Here is a 17900-nt window from a genome sequence, read left to right on the forward strand (position 1 = left end):
TCTCACGGCCGGGGGTCCAGAGGCCCGCTTAATTGCCCCTGGTGGGGTCCAGGGGCAACTCCCCGGTGGGGGTCGAGGGGGCGAAGCCCCCCGAAGCCAGAGGGTTTTCCCCTTTTTGTAAAGGTGACGTTATTATCATGTTTTACGGCAAGGGAAAGATAAAGTTGTTACTTTTGTTGTATTTCACAAGCATTTTACTATTTTTTTTGTGCCGGCCAGTGGACTGTTTATTCACTTCCAATGCCGGCCGGCAGGCGTGAGTGGCGGTTACCACCGGCCGCCGCCGGCCGGCGTGGCTATAACCCTGTCTCGTATGGTTGGAGCGTTGTGAATTACTTTTCCTTTCCAGATTTTCTGTCAGAGTAATTTTTCTTGATGAATCGAAAATGTTAAGTGTTTGAAGGATTGAGTGTGTCAGAGTTTTAATATAGATATATGTAGCAGGGTAAAATGAGCCTCTGAGTTATATTCAATACATTCGGAGAGGCTTATGAGAAGTGAACCAGTCGCCTTGTGATCTTAATATAGACTTTGCAGATGATAAGAGTCTATATGATAAGAACACTCATATAATAATCAAGTTTGCAAATTCCCTCATAGAGACGAGTGATATTTTCCGTTTAGTCTTGTAGGAAGAATACTGTTTTCCAAGTTATACCTAATACTTGAATGTTGTAAACACTCCACTTAACTTATGATTGTTCGTTGACCTAAAATTCGGCTTATTCGGATAAATGGTTAAGTCATTTCAACAAATTTAAATCCATTCTTTATAAGTGAAAATGGAATCCAAAGACAGAGCAATAACTACATTTGCAGTTGAAGATAATAAGAATATAAATAAAGACACAGAAATAATCCCGTGTGAAACAACCAATAAGATAACTCTCCAGCAGTTTCTCAAGCATTTCCTGCTTCGAGTACTTTCTTTTTGATATGAAAAACTCTTTGCCATAGATATACATGGCTCTCTTGTTAAGAGGAAGTACAGGGCAAGAACAAAGATTGGGATTGGAATTCGCAGTTAAACGGAGTTATAAGGCAAAAACATCTTTGACAAGAGTTATAAAGACAACATTTTCACAGGATCGGGAAGAAATATGATTGATTTTAGAGAATAGCATTAAAGTCAAACTATCTATGATAGCAACTTTCACACGACACGGGCAATAAAAACTGAGAATGTTTTTTTTTTTTACGAAAATGTTACATAATAAGCACAATGATGCACAACTATTCAGTCATCCCGATAAGGTAAGGAATGCAACAACAATTTTTCATAGGGCAAAACAGAAAAAGAACATACTACTTTAGTTGCTTTTTTTATTATAATAAGTCATAATCAAAAAGGTCAATGTGTAACACAGTGTTGTCACAACTCGCAATAACTTGTGAGATTATAAAGTTACCAACATCACATATTTAATGACGTGTTTCTAATCAGTTGAACATGGAAGTGTAAACTAGTGAAATCAAGATGAAGCCTTATCATTTCAATTGTTAACAACCAAGAAATCAGCAGGGAATGTAATGTTATGCATTGCAATGTAATGTAGAACAATTAACATTCCTGTTCTTCGTTTATCATAAACATTCTCTTTGGAAATGTGTGTATCGAACAGTATTTGGTGTGAATAAATGTGAATGTAATTTTTTGACCTCATTTTGTCAAAGGAATTACACATATCATCTTCCTAGAAACGATAAATCTTCGCAATGTGAGGTAAAACCTGAAGCGGTGAAACAAACATGTGGATAATTCCCTTATTATGACTTAACCTGGGCCAATTAAAATATCTTTACAACATTCTAAACTTTTAGTTTATTTGCATATATTTGACATCCTATCAGGCGCGAGTAGACAACAGAGATGTGACCATAAGTAAACCTGATGGCTCAATATCAAATTGTTCTTTTAACGAATTTGCTATTCGTTGAAAATATAACAATTTTCTTCTACAATAATTGATTACTTTGGGACTGGTGTCATAATTCAGTTTGACTCGTGCTCAGACGCTAATAGGTTTCTTCTAAAACAGTAACATGACAGTTAAAGATCAGTGATATGTTTGGCGAAAACATAATTCGAAGTGACATCACGATTACCAGCTTTGTCGTTTCATTTGATACAACCGATAAATCGGCAAGGATAGTATTTGTAAAACAATTTTCATTCCCACTGTTAATTTACCATAACTATTATATTAATAATTGACATCCTATCATTTGAAAATATCCAGGCTGCAGGTAAGTTGACTCTCTCAAATAAATTAGTGTAAGGAATATCATGCAACGTGAATTGAAAAACCGGATACTCAACTGGTTTCGTCATTCCTTGTCACTTTTCGTATGTAAATATAATGTAAAACTGTCAAAAGGATAACGTCGGACTATTTCTGAATTCACATGGGTAGTAACGGTCTTTTAAATTATCCAGAGCAGCTTATATTGCGTCATACCTACCTTTTTCAACTCCAAATGACCTGTACATTGCCATACAATTATTAATTCATCAACAGAAACTCTTTAGTTTTCCTGGTTTCATGAGAAGACAAATTTAATTTCGGTTCTCTTCGGTGGAAGTAAAGAGCAAATGGAATTAAATTTCAGTTTAAGTTGCAGGTAAGCCTTAACCAATTGATACCAATTTGAAATGTGTCGCAAATGAGATCATTGTCATACCTCAACAAAGACTTGTGAGAATAGAACTTGAAGTAATTAGAAGTTCAAACCGAAATTTAAATCATACCTGACGTAGTTGAATGCTTTCTAATGTAAATATCCAATGGGTCATCTGTGGCAGGGTTGATTGTTTACGAGTGTAAACAAGAGATCATTTGATCGCAAGATTTCTTTACTCCTCGTTCTTTTTCATTTCTTTTGTTGCGATTCATTGAGAATGTATAGAAAAACTTTCATCTTTCACAGTAAAAAACTGTCATATTTCAGTTTTATTCATGCTAGAACGCTGAAACGAATCTTCACGATTTCATTTAATCAGATTACAACCTATAAATATTAAAGCTAACTATCTTGTTTCAGCATTATCCATCTATTATTCTGTAAATTTCATGTTTCAATTACTGTGAGATGTGAAATTCAGGAATTTCATAAGAACACCACATTATTGCCATAAGATGCCAGTATCATTTTCATTTTCAAAATTAGATGTTTGGATAACGCAAAATTCATTCATTATTTATATGAAAAACTTTTTTACATTTAATTTAAAATATCAATGACAAAATATCCCTCTGGCTCTTTTATACAATCTGATTTGGTCAAATTGTAGCCATCTGGACCTCTTTCATAGGACAAAAATATGAGAATCCCGCCCAAACAACAAATAGCTCTACCAACTTTCGATCACCAAAACATCAGAAAACAATCTCGATGATGTCTTTCTAACTAGGATTTATCATACACAAAAGAAAAAGTAACTCCGGCTCCTTACATCATAAGGCTGACTAGATTATTATGCTTCGTGATGCTGGATTATGCAATATATGTTGCAGAAACCGCTGAATTAGTCACTTTCATTTTCATTTCCCATGTTGCTTGACACTCAAATACCATTGCATGTAAAGATATTAGATAATTTGATGATCATGCTATGCTCTTACATCTATATCTCTTTTTTCCCATCCTCTGGAAATGTACCTATTTCATTTCATCAGGTTCACTTCACTATGATATTACATCTGCTGCAAAAATGTTAACATAAATGGCTGTTGTTTTAGAATCGGCAACCTAGTGTCATTCAGCTTATCATCTACAATTGATATCAATGTGCGTTTAGTTTCGCTTAATTTTTCCTGCAGAGTGCACTGAAGTAATCAGTTGAAGGAACAAGATTTATCACTAATAAAACACAATACTTCTTTAGAATGTCCAAATTAACGTTCCGCATACTAATACGTATAACAAAACAATGGATATTGCCAAAGTTTCGGCTGGCCTTGAGATTTATCCAAATGTCTGTAGTGATATTTAAACTTTTTAAGAGCTTTCCAACATCCATAGTTTGAGCTATCGTCACTGCATTCCGGGCATCAAATTTGAGGGGTTTGCAATTGATATAGTTCATGTTGAAATCATCATGCAAGCTCCTGGATCTCACGCCTGAATGTTAGCCGCCCGCTGCCTTAAAGAGTGCAATTAACGTTTTTTTTTCTAGTGAGATAAATGTATAATATTTGTAACAAACTGAATTTAATGAGAATACACACTACTTCCTCTCCCCCCCCAAGCCTATCCCCACCGCCTTACATGTTGATTGCAAATCTGACCACATTATACGTATCAAGAAAAGACAATATTGGATTAGCACTTACACCTCAATAAAGATTGTATAGCTACTGTTAGCAGAACTACTATCACAACAATACTTAAACACGTTACAATTTTTATGTTTTATTTAACGTCATGAAAAACAAAAACGTTTGATTTTTTTTTGATAAAGTTCAATTGAAGAGCGCCATCTGTCTACAAAGCAAATGAAAAAAAAACGAACAAAAGGGTATTTCAACGAGAGACGGTTATTCGGGAACGTAGCTTTGCCGATTTCCACGATTCATAAGACAGGCGATGAAAGAGAGACAAATCAAATAAGAAAGGAAGAAGGGAACGGTAGGTATCAAACTTAAGAAGAGAATAACGAGATGGGACCACAACAAAATAATGGACTTATAAGGGAAAAGGGTTAAAAATTGGACGGGTACGCACCGAACGGGTACTTGAGCCTTTGGAATTGTTGTGGGCCTCGTGGAACTCATGTTGCTATTCATTTCCGAATGATCGACAACAGTGATATATTCAAAGGTCATCCAAAGTACATTTTCTTTTCTAGGGTTGCTCGTTCTGTATTGTTCGTATATTTACTTTGTTCTCGGCCCACCGTGTCTATGTCACTTCGGCATAGAGAGAAAGTCGGCCTTACAAATAATGTATTCTATATATCTATCTTCGTGTTAGGAAAATGTTTTTTCGATGGAAAGTCAAAGTCTAAAGCATGGATAGAACACGTAGCAAGCATGTTGTCTTATTTTGAAAATATGCGATTAGATGTGTAAGTTCAAATTTTTAACACTTGTTTTAATATATATATATATATGACCCAAACGCGTTTTTTTTTTCCGGACCCTCTTTTAGACTCTATACATGTCTCCATACACGTCTTTTGATGTGATTTTGTTTTGTCTGTGTCTCTTTCTCGATTCTAAGTTTTGAATAGTCGCAGGTTTTTCTTGCCTTTCTTATGGAGTTCAAATTTACTGTTATGTTTCCAGCATCAGTTTGACTGAAGAAATATGTAACACACGCCATGTTCGTAAAACAAGGAAATAAATGAGATGCTTGTATATTCAGAAACACGAAGTCTCCTTTATTTATGGGCTGGTCAATTGTTAATGAAACTCGTGTACCTGAAAATCAGGAAGCGAAACTACTTTTTGTTTTAAGTTATATGAAAGAGAAAATTGTCCATAATCAGTTGTTGCCATGAATTAATTTATGACTCTGATTGAAGTACAATTGCTTTATGTTCCTGTTAATCATGTATTTAAACAAATAAAACACTCTAAGAACATTTTTTTGTATCACGCGTCGAAGGTCGGTTGTCAATGAATGGAGCGGTTGATGCCATTCTAGCAAATTGAATATGAAACTTGTTTATTCGTAAGTGATGTCACAGTGTTAGAACAGTGTCATTTATTCAAAAGTGTAAGCGACATCTGAACCTGATTGATATTGTACACTTGATTGTAAACTGTACACTGGAGTGTACTCTGTGTACAGGATACACTGCACACTGTACACAAAGTACACTGTTCGCATTGTTCACTGAAGCACTGTGCACTCAAGTGTACATATTGTACCCTTAATGAAGGTGTCTTAAGGCTTATGTATATGTAAATGTTTGAACTAAGAAAAACCTAATATGACGTTTTGACGGACCTTATATAGTTTGTCTCAGCAGGGAAAGATTGCAGGTACAACACATCCACACCGTACACGAACATCCATGTCTTAACAGTGTCGATGGTATTTTCCATCGTATATCTCCCCTCGACCTCTTTTCACAAACATGTATCATATTCATCCCTAATCAATTGGATTTAAAACTTCTGTCATTGTTATTTTGTATCTCCCCTCTCGCTCTCACTCCTTTCAGGCTCTCTACAAAGTTTTTCTCCAGCAGCCCGTTCATCATTTGGTACCTCCGATACCTTACCATAGCAACGGTTTTAATTGTGGATATTATTGTTTCTGAGTTGAGAGTCTTTGGGGCAATATTTGATAAGGTCAACAATTCATACATGTTCTTCGAATTTAGTAGGAAGCTGCTCTGGGCTATGAACACCTACCTTGAGGTCAAATATCAGGGGGAAAATATGGATTGTGAATACAAGAGCAAACATTGTTTATACTGTAACATCCTCAAGTTAGTTATGATTTAAATACATTATCATATTGAATACGAGGGCCAAACCTCAAACGGCATAGGGGAAATGATGTTCTGTGGATTTATTAATAGTCCGAATTCACTATGATGCATCCATATGCTACTATGCGGCTCAATTTTCATGATTTTTAAAATAACATCTTGTTTCAATTGTTTCTGTCAATGATTGATTGATTTTGATTGATGTGTATCCAGGATAAGCCAGAGTATTTTCTTTTCGACTGAATAGCTCTTGAACAGATTACGCATTAATAATAAGTAAAACAAAAATGTTTCATTTCGGTCTGTATAAACACTTTGCAACAAAAGCAGCTGTTAAGCCTCACACCATTATGGACTGGTAAAAATGCTGACATTTATTGATCGTCTCTCAATTAATAAATTCGGTTTTACTTTTATTGAAGCTTACTAACGTAATCTAACTTGATATTAACCAGCTTACTCGGACGATTGCCTCTCAATTGTCAAATGATCGAGAGAACCCCAATAGAACTTTTTAGCCGATATATCATAACTTGTGACAAGAAAACAATGTCATATTAATTGTTGTCTTCAAATGGCGGAATCTTGATTGATGGACTTTCTGCTCTAACTGACAGCAATACAATGAGTGAATGTTCAGTAGTCAGTATAAGCTTAAATGAACGCTTGATAACAATATTATGTCAATTTTCTTATTTAAATAACAACATAGCTCTTCATTGCGGAAATTATCACAGTAATTATATAAGCAACTTTCAGCAGTAGGTATAAACTGAAATGAGCGGTTGATGCCATTTCTAGCAAATTGAATATGAAACTTGTTTATTCCTTAGTGATATCACAGTGTTAGAACAGTGTTATTTATTCAAAAGTGTAAGCAACATCTGAAGTTGTTTTCCAATAGCCTTTGTTGGCTGTTATGTATAATATTCAGACTAACGTTCAAGTGTGATTTTTTCTACAACTGACGCATGTATTTTTGGCATAACTTTCATGCTCAATTAATTTGACCTTGCAAAATAATTTATTCAGTCATGATGATAACTGTAAATCATCGGTACATTTTTATTTGAACTTTACGAATCGAAAACGAGAGGCTTAAAAAAACTGACAACGCCTTTATTTTTGATAACGCCTTTGTGCAAGAAAGCAATGCCTTGTACTCATCCAAGTGCGCATGCGTAGTTATGACTGTTCGGTAAAGCTTTTCGATCAAATGTTTGAAGTAGTGTTTCGCGATCGTCACATTGTTGCAACAGTATGGAGAAGTCCGTCGAGTCAAAATCATGTACATTCAAAGGAGTGATGCAATACATGACGAGGTGTAAGAGCGGAACGAAACTAAACACAATCAAAAGCAAAGCTAAAATGTTGATACTTAGAAAACTAATCATCACATGGATGTTTCCGTATTTCCTAATATATGTACTACATCAGGCGTTGGCAGGTAAATATAATTATATTTTCCTTTATGTAAAATGTTAATGAAACAAACGTTTCTGCATGAGATATTTTTGGTATGACCTGTGTTTTAAGATAGAATATTTCTTCTTTTTATAGACAAACCAAACACGGTCCAAACGCAGACAAGATTGGCTAAAGTTGGATTCTCTACGGAAATAACATGTTCGTTTAATTTCTCTGACCGTGATTATTATATAATATGGTATAAAAACGGGAATCATTTATATAAACAAGAGCCAGCAACATTTCCTAACATTCGTAAAGATGGACGTGTCTATGCTATTAATGAACAAGAAAAAACTGCTTCATTAGGAATACAGAAAGTTCGTGTTGGAGACGCTGGGGAATATTACTGTAAAGCTGTTCATACTTTTACTGGTAAACCGATGTTCCAGTATTGGAAAATTAGGGTACAAGGTTTGTAAGATTATTTATCATTTTCCACTATTTGAGGGATATTTTGGTAACAGATTGTATGTGAAAAGTATATTGAAGATAAAAAGTTTGCACCATCAAACACCATCTCAGTATCTTGTCCCGAATTCAAAATATTGCTGATTGGGTGTGACCTATCTTGACTGGCTTTGTGGTTTATGTAGAAATATTGTTTTCCTTTATAGGTAACTTATTTAAATATTATGAAGGAATACAAGGACTATTCCAATTCAACAGCTCCCATGTAATCATTCGTTCTGCTGTCGCCAGATACTTCTTTCAAATTATTACAAATTTTTAAACAATCATATCAAACATGGTGTGAGATTGTGTTGACATAATATTTATAGCAACTTAAAAATTTACCGTAATCAACCGCAGCTATTAGAAAACTGTTTGCAGAATATTCCTTTATCGGCTTTCCTTTTCTTAACTGACTGTTTATGTTCTAAGATGGACCGACTATAGCCCCTACCAGATCTGTTATGGAGAATGAGACATTTTCAGCCCAATGCTGTGTGACATTAACTTATTCCACGGAGCCAGTGAAGTATTTATGGTCTCTTGGCATTCCATTGGTTATGACATTCAGAGACAGTTTTGACGGAAATGTCACCTGCAGTAATGTGTCATTTACCGCAGTAAGAAGATTTCACAACAAGTTACTTGTGTGCACAATACAAAACGAATTAAATTCTTCTACTCACAAGAGAATTAATGTACTGGGTAAGTAGAACGACACTTTGGTGTAGATGAGGTTAACATTACCGTTTACACATGGGCCTGGTACGACCCATTGGCATTGAAAAAAATTCCTTTATCCTATATTCTACAGCCATCATTGTGCACTTAACTTAACGAAGACAAGAAGAAAAGTTCTTTTTCGTAATTTATAATTGGAAGACTGTTATTTTACAGACACAAATTAGTTTTCCCACCTGTGACATTTGAAAACCAAGAACATGTTACAAACACTATTATCAGAATACACAAGTTACGCTATGATGGTTTATGTTTAATTATTATTCACACTTAGTCTACCTTTGAAGCGATCAAATATTGGAATTTCCTGGGAGATTGAAGAAATATTAGTTGATAAACTGCCAATTCAGTAATAAAATTGGTGGAATTTGTCTGTTTTACAAACCTTTGCTTTAGTGTAATACAATTCATAAGGAACACCACAATGAGTTTCAAGCCAGAATACCTCACCTAAAACTAAATAATTGCGAATATCTTTAGGTGAGGTAGTTCAACTTTCTTTTTTTTATAATTTGAATGTGTTTTAACACGGTGCTGACATTTGAAAGAATGTCAATCATATTTTAACATTGAATATTACTGTTTTGTGTCTTTTTCCTCCTTAGCTCACGTTTTTTTTTCTAAAGTCTTTTCTTAAATCATAACAACTGAAATGGTTCTGTAGTGTAATAACATTCATCTCACTCCAAGCAAAAGAAGTTTGCCTAATAAAGATGTGCATAATATGATGACAATATTCGTTCATTTTAAACTTAGACTAAAAAAAAGTTGTCTCCAATTCTAGAGATATTTTCATTATATTGGAATAACAATAACACATTCATATACGCCAAAAACAAAATAAGCACCAATGCCCTTAACTTACATAAGAAAATGTATTACCGCCATCATTAGGTACTTTTTACGCGTCTTGTTTGTGGAGTACCTTCGCCGACCTAAAGGAAAGTAATATCTTACTCATATTAAGCAAACAGTCAGGGGATCAGGTAAAAGTTCTTCAACAAGTTTGTCAAAACTATATGTGTTGCTATGTGAAAACATGTCATTTTATTGATAGCTTCAAATAAGTATTATCGTAGCGGACAGAGTTTACTTGTGATATACGTTTCGTTCTCTCAGGGTTACATCCTCGGAGCAGAGGCAACAAGGGATGCAACGGGAACTAATTGCTTCTTTTTAATTTATCGCTGTTTCCCGTGCTTGGCATAGGCAAGCAAGGCGGGCGGGCGGATGTGTATGTGAAACGACCCGATTAGTCACAGCTCACTGTAGCTATGTACAGGTAGTCTCAGATTGGTGGAAGCTGTTTGCAATTTTATACGGACGGGTGTTTAAGGGGGGGGGGCTATTTCTGGTGTATTTAATTGTTCATGTTGAATCAAAGTGTTCAACGATATTGTAATGTAATAATCTATGTTGAGCTATGGATTCAAGGTATTTGGAACGAGATTAATGTTCTATCTACGACATAAGCTAAGACAAAACAAGCCAAAAAATGGGAAAAAGCAACGATACTGTATTTTTCCTAACAGTACCACCAACTATGAATTTTCAAATCAACGGTCATGAAACCAATGCGACTGTCTTCCTTGCAAACGGAACACACGTAAACTTTACGTGTTATGCTGAAGACTCAATGCCAAAAGCAAATATTTCCTGGAAATGTGGCAGAAAAACTTGTGAAGGTTCTCCATTGAATGATTTGCATAAAAGGTTGAACAGTGCGAGTTTAGAATTGTTCACCACAAGTTCAACAATCAACTACATGGCAATGCGGAACGAAGATGTCATTTGCACTGCTGGAATGTATGGAAAAAGAAACTGGACCAAAAATGTCAAAATCTCTGTATTTGGTAACGAAATATTTTGTTTTATATGTTACGGGTTTAATGTAGGTTTGGTACTTCATACTGATTTAATAAAACATTACAAAGAAGGCAACAAGATGCAAACAAATGCTTTTAATGAAGAAATGTTCTTTGCTAATTGAGTGATAAAAGAATTACATTATATGTGATATTCTTTACTGTCAGAACGTCTATAAGGCTACGTTACATAAATTCGGTTGTATAGCATATCATAGACGTTTAAGCGTTTGCTTATCAGTTATGTACAGGAGCTTGGTAAACTTTATAAGTAATAAATTCTAAATGCCAATAGCGCACTGATGTGTAATGTTTTACCATTCGTCAATCTCCTTTAACGTTCATTCAATCACACGAAACATTTTTAAAATGGATAATGATAGATGATCAATTTTTTAATTAAATAATTTGTTTGAAAACTGACGTCATTAAAGTTATTGACAGCCATTATTTTTAATAAATGTATTTCCCATTTGCTTTTGGCTAGATCTCAATCCGGACCGTAAGTGTAAATTTGTGTTTCCTTTTGTAACTAATTCGACATAATATCATTCCTTTCAAAATATATTATAAAGGTTTCCTTGTTCACTATTTGCTTTTGCTACACTGTAAGATGTCTCACACAATTTTCCGCTGGTAGCCCGCATCATTAATTACTTTTATCCTTATCTTCTCAGTGTAAATCTACAATAACTTCAAAGCTTATGAATATCTTTTTTATCGATGTAAGATGCAAAAACATGCAAAACAAACAATGATAAAAGTTAGGTTATGGTGTTTGGCTTTAGAGCCCAACGAGCAACGAGCTAAATTCAATCTACCCTCAGTGACCGTATGTACCTGTCCAAACAAACCCTTTGAGAACCTTGTGATTATGTTTGATTCTGGTTTGACAATGAGTGCCCAGGTCGCTAATTTCATCAGATCTGCAAACCGCCATCTATCTAACATTAGCCGAGCACGCAATATGCTCACCATTGTGCACACTCTAGTCACCTCCAGGTTTGACTACTGTAACAGCCTCTTGATTGAATCCGTATGAACAAATCATTAACCACCAGACCTCCAAATGTTCAACACACCTCAGCATGTATAATTGTCAAACACAAGAAATATGACTCTGTCACAAAAGAACTCAGTTCTCTTCATTGGCTTCCTGTACTTCAGCGTATCAAATTCAAAGTACTTGTTCCTATGTACAAAGCTTACCATACGCTACGGTGAGCAAACGTTCCATAAATGTCGAAAAAGAAAGTGAAGTGTCCATATATATATATATATATATATATATATATATATATATATATATATATATATATATATATATATATATAGATATATATATATAGGCTACTGCATGTGCCCCGTTACAGTTAAAAACTGAAGTCGTTGGTATTTTTGGATACCGCAATGTCCAATAGGGCAAACACTTCTAAAAGAATTATCATGCTCTTTGCTAACATAATCAAATCATGCTTGGGCATGGGCAATTTATGGCTAATGCCTGGGGCCCTTCACTCTCACATTTTAACTAAATTTCAAGATGATCACGTGGAAAGAACTCGCCAACTACAGAAACCGCGTGGAGTGTTGGACACAGCACCTTGGGGCCCGGTTGACCATTCGCGCTACGAAACAATTCAACTAATATTTCCTTGAAAATAAAGTCGTTCTCGATCGAAATATCATTAAAAATATAAACACACACACTAATACGGTAATGGATGAACTGTACATTGCCTTACGTTACGTTGGATATGGTGTATTTCTTTTCAGCACCAAAAATGAAAAAAAAAGTTTGATATGAGGAACATATGGCGTAAATTCAAACGCCTGACTGTTCATTACAAAGTTGAATCTAGCAGTTACGCTCGACACTTTTGTATTATTTTCGACACTCTTTTAATATTTTGGACATGCTCATATAGTCTTTCGACACTCTCATATGATTTTGGACTTGCTCTCATTATTTTTGGACATACTCATATCGGTTTCGACATGTTTATATAAATTTGGACATGCTTATATTATTTTGAACATGCTTATATTTTTTTTGGATATTTTGCAACATATGGCGTGAATTCAAATGCCAAAATGTTCACTATAAAGATGAAGTTAGCAGTTACATTCGACATTTTCATATCATTTTTCGACATTCTCATAATATTTTGGCAATGCTCACATTATTTTTGAACATACTTATATTAGTTTCGACATGTTTATATAAATTTGGACATGCTTATATTTTTTGGACATGCTTATATTTTCTTGGACATGCTTAGATTATTTTGGACATGCTTATATAGTTTTTTACATTGTTGATACATATGGTATTCCGTACAGTCGCCAACTTATTTCGGGCTAACTCCTGTTACAACCTTCACGCAGACAGCTTAGAACCTCTTATAGATACTCTCATAAATGTCATTGAACCCAAAACTCACAGTGTGCAGTTTACTGATCGTTCTTTTATCTTGTTTCGGTCGCAAAGAGTTGAAGTGTCTTCCAAACCGTATTGAAAAGACTCAGACTATTGATATTTTCAGAAACTGCTGAAACATAACTTTTTAAACAACTTTTTATTGGCGCTACATAAATGTCTCTGATTGATAGATGATGAAAAGCAACAAAAGAAGGCATGAATCACTAATACTTTGTCTCTTTCAAACACTTTTCAATACTGATACCTAATAATTGTTGCTTACCAAGTTTCCTTCGAACTTTTTATGTTGGTTTTAATATTTACATCACTTTATGAAGTAGAAGTATTGACGTATCATAAGTATAAATATTATAGACTCTTGCATGATATTCCTTCTTTTATGGTTTTCGACAATATAAATTTAATGTTGAGTAACTTTGGATTGAATTTCCTATTACAAGTGTAGATAATAACAAATTCTGCTTACTCTAAAGGATCCAGAAATAATAAGTTAGTGCACCTTGTTATAATTCTGACTGGTGGCGTTGTCTTAACAGGATGTCTGTTAATCATGCGGAACAAACTTTGTTGTAAGTATATGTAGTTTAAGCAAACGTTTAATAAAATTGTCTTATATTCAGCGTAATTTTACGCAATTTGCTTAAATTTAAATTCTTTCGTTTTTACTTTTAAGAGCGTTGAATAGACTAAGATTTGCTTTACTAAGAAACCACAAACAATTAAATAAAACGAAAAACGAATTATTTACTGTGGCAATGTACTAGTGATGGATACGGTTACGTTAATGTTTATTACATAGTCTGCCAAAACCTCGGGAATGGAAACATAAACGAAGACCTTTGATTTAAAAGTAAAATACGCACTAAATCGAAATACCTTTAAAATATAACAACATTTTGCATGACGTGTAATGTAGATATGGTGTTCATATTACTGTATTATTGAAAAATGAAGAATAGGAATAGACCAATCATTTCAATTTAAAGTTTTTAAGAATCATCTGAAACATCAAAAAGTTGATATAAAGTTTTCTGATTGTTCATTTCAGCGCATAGAACAACTTTACCATACGTGTAAGTTTACTGTGATTCCCGTCTGTGTCAGTATTCGTTCGTTTCTTGTCAATCCTTAGTTTTATTAATTTATTTCAGGATTGTATACTAAACATGTCAAAAATAATATTTCAGTTAATGTTATCTTAACTTAATCAGTTTAGTGGAATAATATCCAATAATTGCCTATTTTAATGTTAGCGTAACACGTTACGGCTGTACCTATTTCAACCTATATTCGGTGCTAATATCATTTAAAATTTTATTTCAGCTGTATTGTATGCATATATTTTTTATCATAGTTTACAAATTTGTCAGTCAACAAACTTCAACAATGTTTTGTAATATCTTTTGTTGTTCAGAAACAGGGAGACTACCCTAGACAACCGCTATACACACGTTGCAATGAGTTCAAGAGAATTGTCTACAATTCAATCGAACCGTGCAGAGCCTTTTAATATTGGTAATCACTTCCATAGTTTTCCATTTTGTGACATTAAACACTTAGATGAGTAATGTTTTAATGCAAATATACACTTTATGCCCTGTGTCCAATTTAAGTACTGTCTCATAAAGTTCAAATAACTATGGAGTCTTCCATGCGTTATCTACAGGGACTGTTTATACCGCCAATGGCAAAACCCGGAAAAGTTTACAAATTAAAGAGGAATCAAAAATAGTCATGAACTCCGGTGACAAAGACATATTTTGATTCAAATATTCATCACTTGACAACGTATTATCTTTAAACATGCAAAACAATTAATGGTTAAACCTTATTGAATGATATGTTGTTTGTCTTGTTGAATAAAATGGTAATTTTCTCTTAATTGAATGAATGTTGTGACATACCAAGAAGTTGGTAATTAACTATGTAGGTCTTAGTATTCAACAGTAAGAAATGCGAACCCATAGATATTACAATAAATGGCAACATTTATTTGTACTACAGGACAAAGTAAACAAGAGCAAGGAAACCGAAATCGTAAGAACGAACGAAAATGTTTGAGTGCCGACGATGTTAAGTTAAGTTTCCAGCTTTCTGGGGAAGGCACAATAACGTACTGGGAAGGAACCCTTTCGTCTGGGGACAGCTCATCGAGCTTTACCAAAGTCATCGCTAAATCTGTTTCAGGTAACTCACAATCTGTGACTTTTCACTACAAGGCTAAACGTCAGCAGCAGCAAGTGCAATTTATAGTATGATTTTTATTACTTTTATGAGGTTTTACACTTCACATTCATATTGATGAGAAAATCCATTTTGAAGGTTGAAGTAACGTCAATGAGATAAGTATATGCATATGGCGCTATTGTCTAGATATAAAAAAAGTATGTCTTTAAGTCAGAGTAGAAAGTATAAACTATTCCTCTCTGCACCCAAATGCACCCTAATGTAACACTTTCAAAAGAGAGGCTCAACATAACGTATTCGATACAATTGCGTAGTTAAAGCCTTCAATGTTTGATACATTTAAATATCTTTAAAGACAGGTAGGTTACTTTCTATTTTTGTACAGAAAATGCGTGTATGAAAGAAATACTTAACTTTCGAGCTTTGGCAAGCACTGTTATCAGATTGCAAACACACGAAAACATCGTTGAAGTTCTGGGGGTTTCTCTTGAAGACGGTAAGTATTCCTGGCCTGTTTACATAAATCGATATATAATTTTGAGTTGACCTTGATACGTTACACACACCTGTACATAAATGAGACCTGGAACTTAGTTTACAATTTGATTTTGATAATTTTCTCGTTGTGAGATATGGCCTCATAGTTGTCTTTCGGCACAAATAATTATGTGTCATAGCACAATATAGATCATCACATACATGAATTCTTTTCCAGTGCCATATTTTATTTACCAAGAGTATATCGAAACGGGAACATTAAAGGACGTTTTGATGTCCGGTGGTTCATATAAGGTGGCTCCATCGAACTACAAAAAAAACGTACAGCTAACCACATTTGCAGCGGATGTTTGCGAAGGAATGTACTTTCTTGCCAAGCAAAATGTAAGAGTACAGAATTGCATTATGTTTGTATCTTTCCTTGTTCCTCTTGATTTGTTTAATGAACAGATGTCACAACATATTTTTTTTTAAAGAATATACTCCTTTAGATCCAGACAGGTTAGAAATATTTTACTTTTATATTTGTACATATGCAAAAGGATGCAGCTGGGCTGGTTTGACCCTCTATAATTAACTAAGTTACTTGTAACTTCAAACTAGACGTGGTCTTTTCAAAAAGTGTCCATGGTCGTGTGAAGCAAGGTTAGGGGTGCCTTTCAAACATCATAAGTGTTTCAAACTACTATGTTCAAAGTGTTTGTTATCTAGTATTTTCGAGAAGTAACGTAGGACCGATGTGATATGTAAGTGAAATTCAACTCTCATGTTACATTTGATAGTTGTTATAGGACAGGAAGTATGCTCTGCTATCACTAGTTTCTCATCTTCTCAAATGATATTTATTCCTCTCTACTTACCCACTGAAAGTATCGACATCCAGGTTTATCAGCTAGGAAAGCACTACTCAGTTCTACCGGAAGATGTAAACTGTATGATTTCTGGCCTGCAGACTTAGCCACAGATGTTATGAACCAGATTCTAACAAAGGTACTTTACATTGCTAACCAGTAACATGTCTCGTTGGAGGTAAACTTTTCATGTGTATTACGAGATGCAACATCATATAAAGAAAGTACATTAAGTGAAAATGAACTTACGAACTTTTTTAATTACTTTCGTATGCCCATTAACAATTTTATAAGTTTGTAGGCAATTATTCTAACTATGATTAAAATATGGGTTTTACCAGATGCAATATCATATAAAGAAAGTAAATTTAGTTAAAATGAACTTACGACCAATTTAAATTTACTTCCGTATGTCCATTAACAACTTTATAAGTTTGTAGGCAATGGCACTACCTCTGATAAAAAAATATGAGTTAGCTTAGTAATTACGCTAACTAGGAAAAAGCAAATCTCATTTACTATGACAAAGCAGTCATATGTAGGGCGTCATGCATAATCACGTGATATATGTGACACAATATGTATTTGCTATGTTCACAAACAACTTATTTTTTCGTGTGCTCAGAAAATTCCACCAATAGCATGGCTTGCTCCTGAGACAGTCTTTATTGGTAATTATTTGGAGAAGTCAGACGTTTGGAGTTTTGGCGTTGTCTTGTGGGAAATCTTCTCTTTAGGTGTGCGACAAAGTTAATTTGCTTAAGTATGTTAAAGTTTATCACAAAATGGAACTTAAGAGAAACTCATCTATATATGTATTATATTTTATACAACACCTAATTGTTTTCTGGTCATTTGATTGATCTTGGCTCGTTGATTGCATGTAAAATCCGCATTATTCCACCCTATGAAATAGAACCATGGGTTATACTTTATTGGTAGCACTTTTT

At 34.3% G+C, this 17900-nt stretch overlaps 1 protein-coding gene across 8 annotated transcripts in view; it reads left to right on the top strand.

The window, feature by feature from the left end:
• The window catches only part of LOC139976859 (uncharacterized), a 95487-nt gene that overhangs the window by 75339 nt on the left and 2248 nt on the right, over nucleotides 1-17900 (top strand). For 4 of the 8 annotated variants that reach the window (XM_071985693.1, XM_071985692.1, XM_071985699.1 and 1 more), the window contains 10 exons: nucleotides 10639-10959; nucleotides 11459-11473; nucleotides 13888-13983; nucleotides 14463-14487; nucleotides 14829-14929; nucleotides 15419-15601; nucleotides 15987-16097; nucleotides 16317-16483; nucleotides 16970-17089; nucleotides 17576-17687. In XM_071985693.1, coding sequence (XP_071841794.1) covers nucleotides 10639-10959; nucleotides 11459-11473; nucleotides 13888-13983; nucleotides 14463-14487; nucleotides 14829-14929; nucleotides 15419-15601; nucleotides 15987-16097; nucleotides 16317-16483; nucleotides 16970-17089; nucleotides 17576-17687 — 1251 coding nt within the window. Of the gene's footprint in view, nucleotides 1-7584; nucleotides 7893-8005; nucleotides 8327-8797; nucleotides 9071-10638; nucleotides 10960-11458; nucleotides 11474-13887; nucleotides 13984-14462; nucleotides 14488-14828; nucleotides 14930-15418; nucleotides 15602-15986; nucleotides 16098-16316; nucleotides 16484-16969; nucleotides 17090-17575; nucleotides 17688-17900 lie in introns of those variants that run through there. The other 4 variants (XM_071985698.1, XM_071985695.1, XM_071985696.1 and 1 more) reach the window with 4 other exon arrangements.

This window comes from Apostichopus japonicus, chromosome 12, assembly GCF_037975245.1.
Source record: "Apostichopus japonicus isolate 1M-3 chromosome 12, ASM3797524v1, whole genome shotgun sequence".
Lineage (NCBI taxonomy): Eukaryota > Metazoa > Echinodermata > Holothuroidea > Aspidochirotida > Stichopodidae > Apostichopus > Apostichopus japonicus.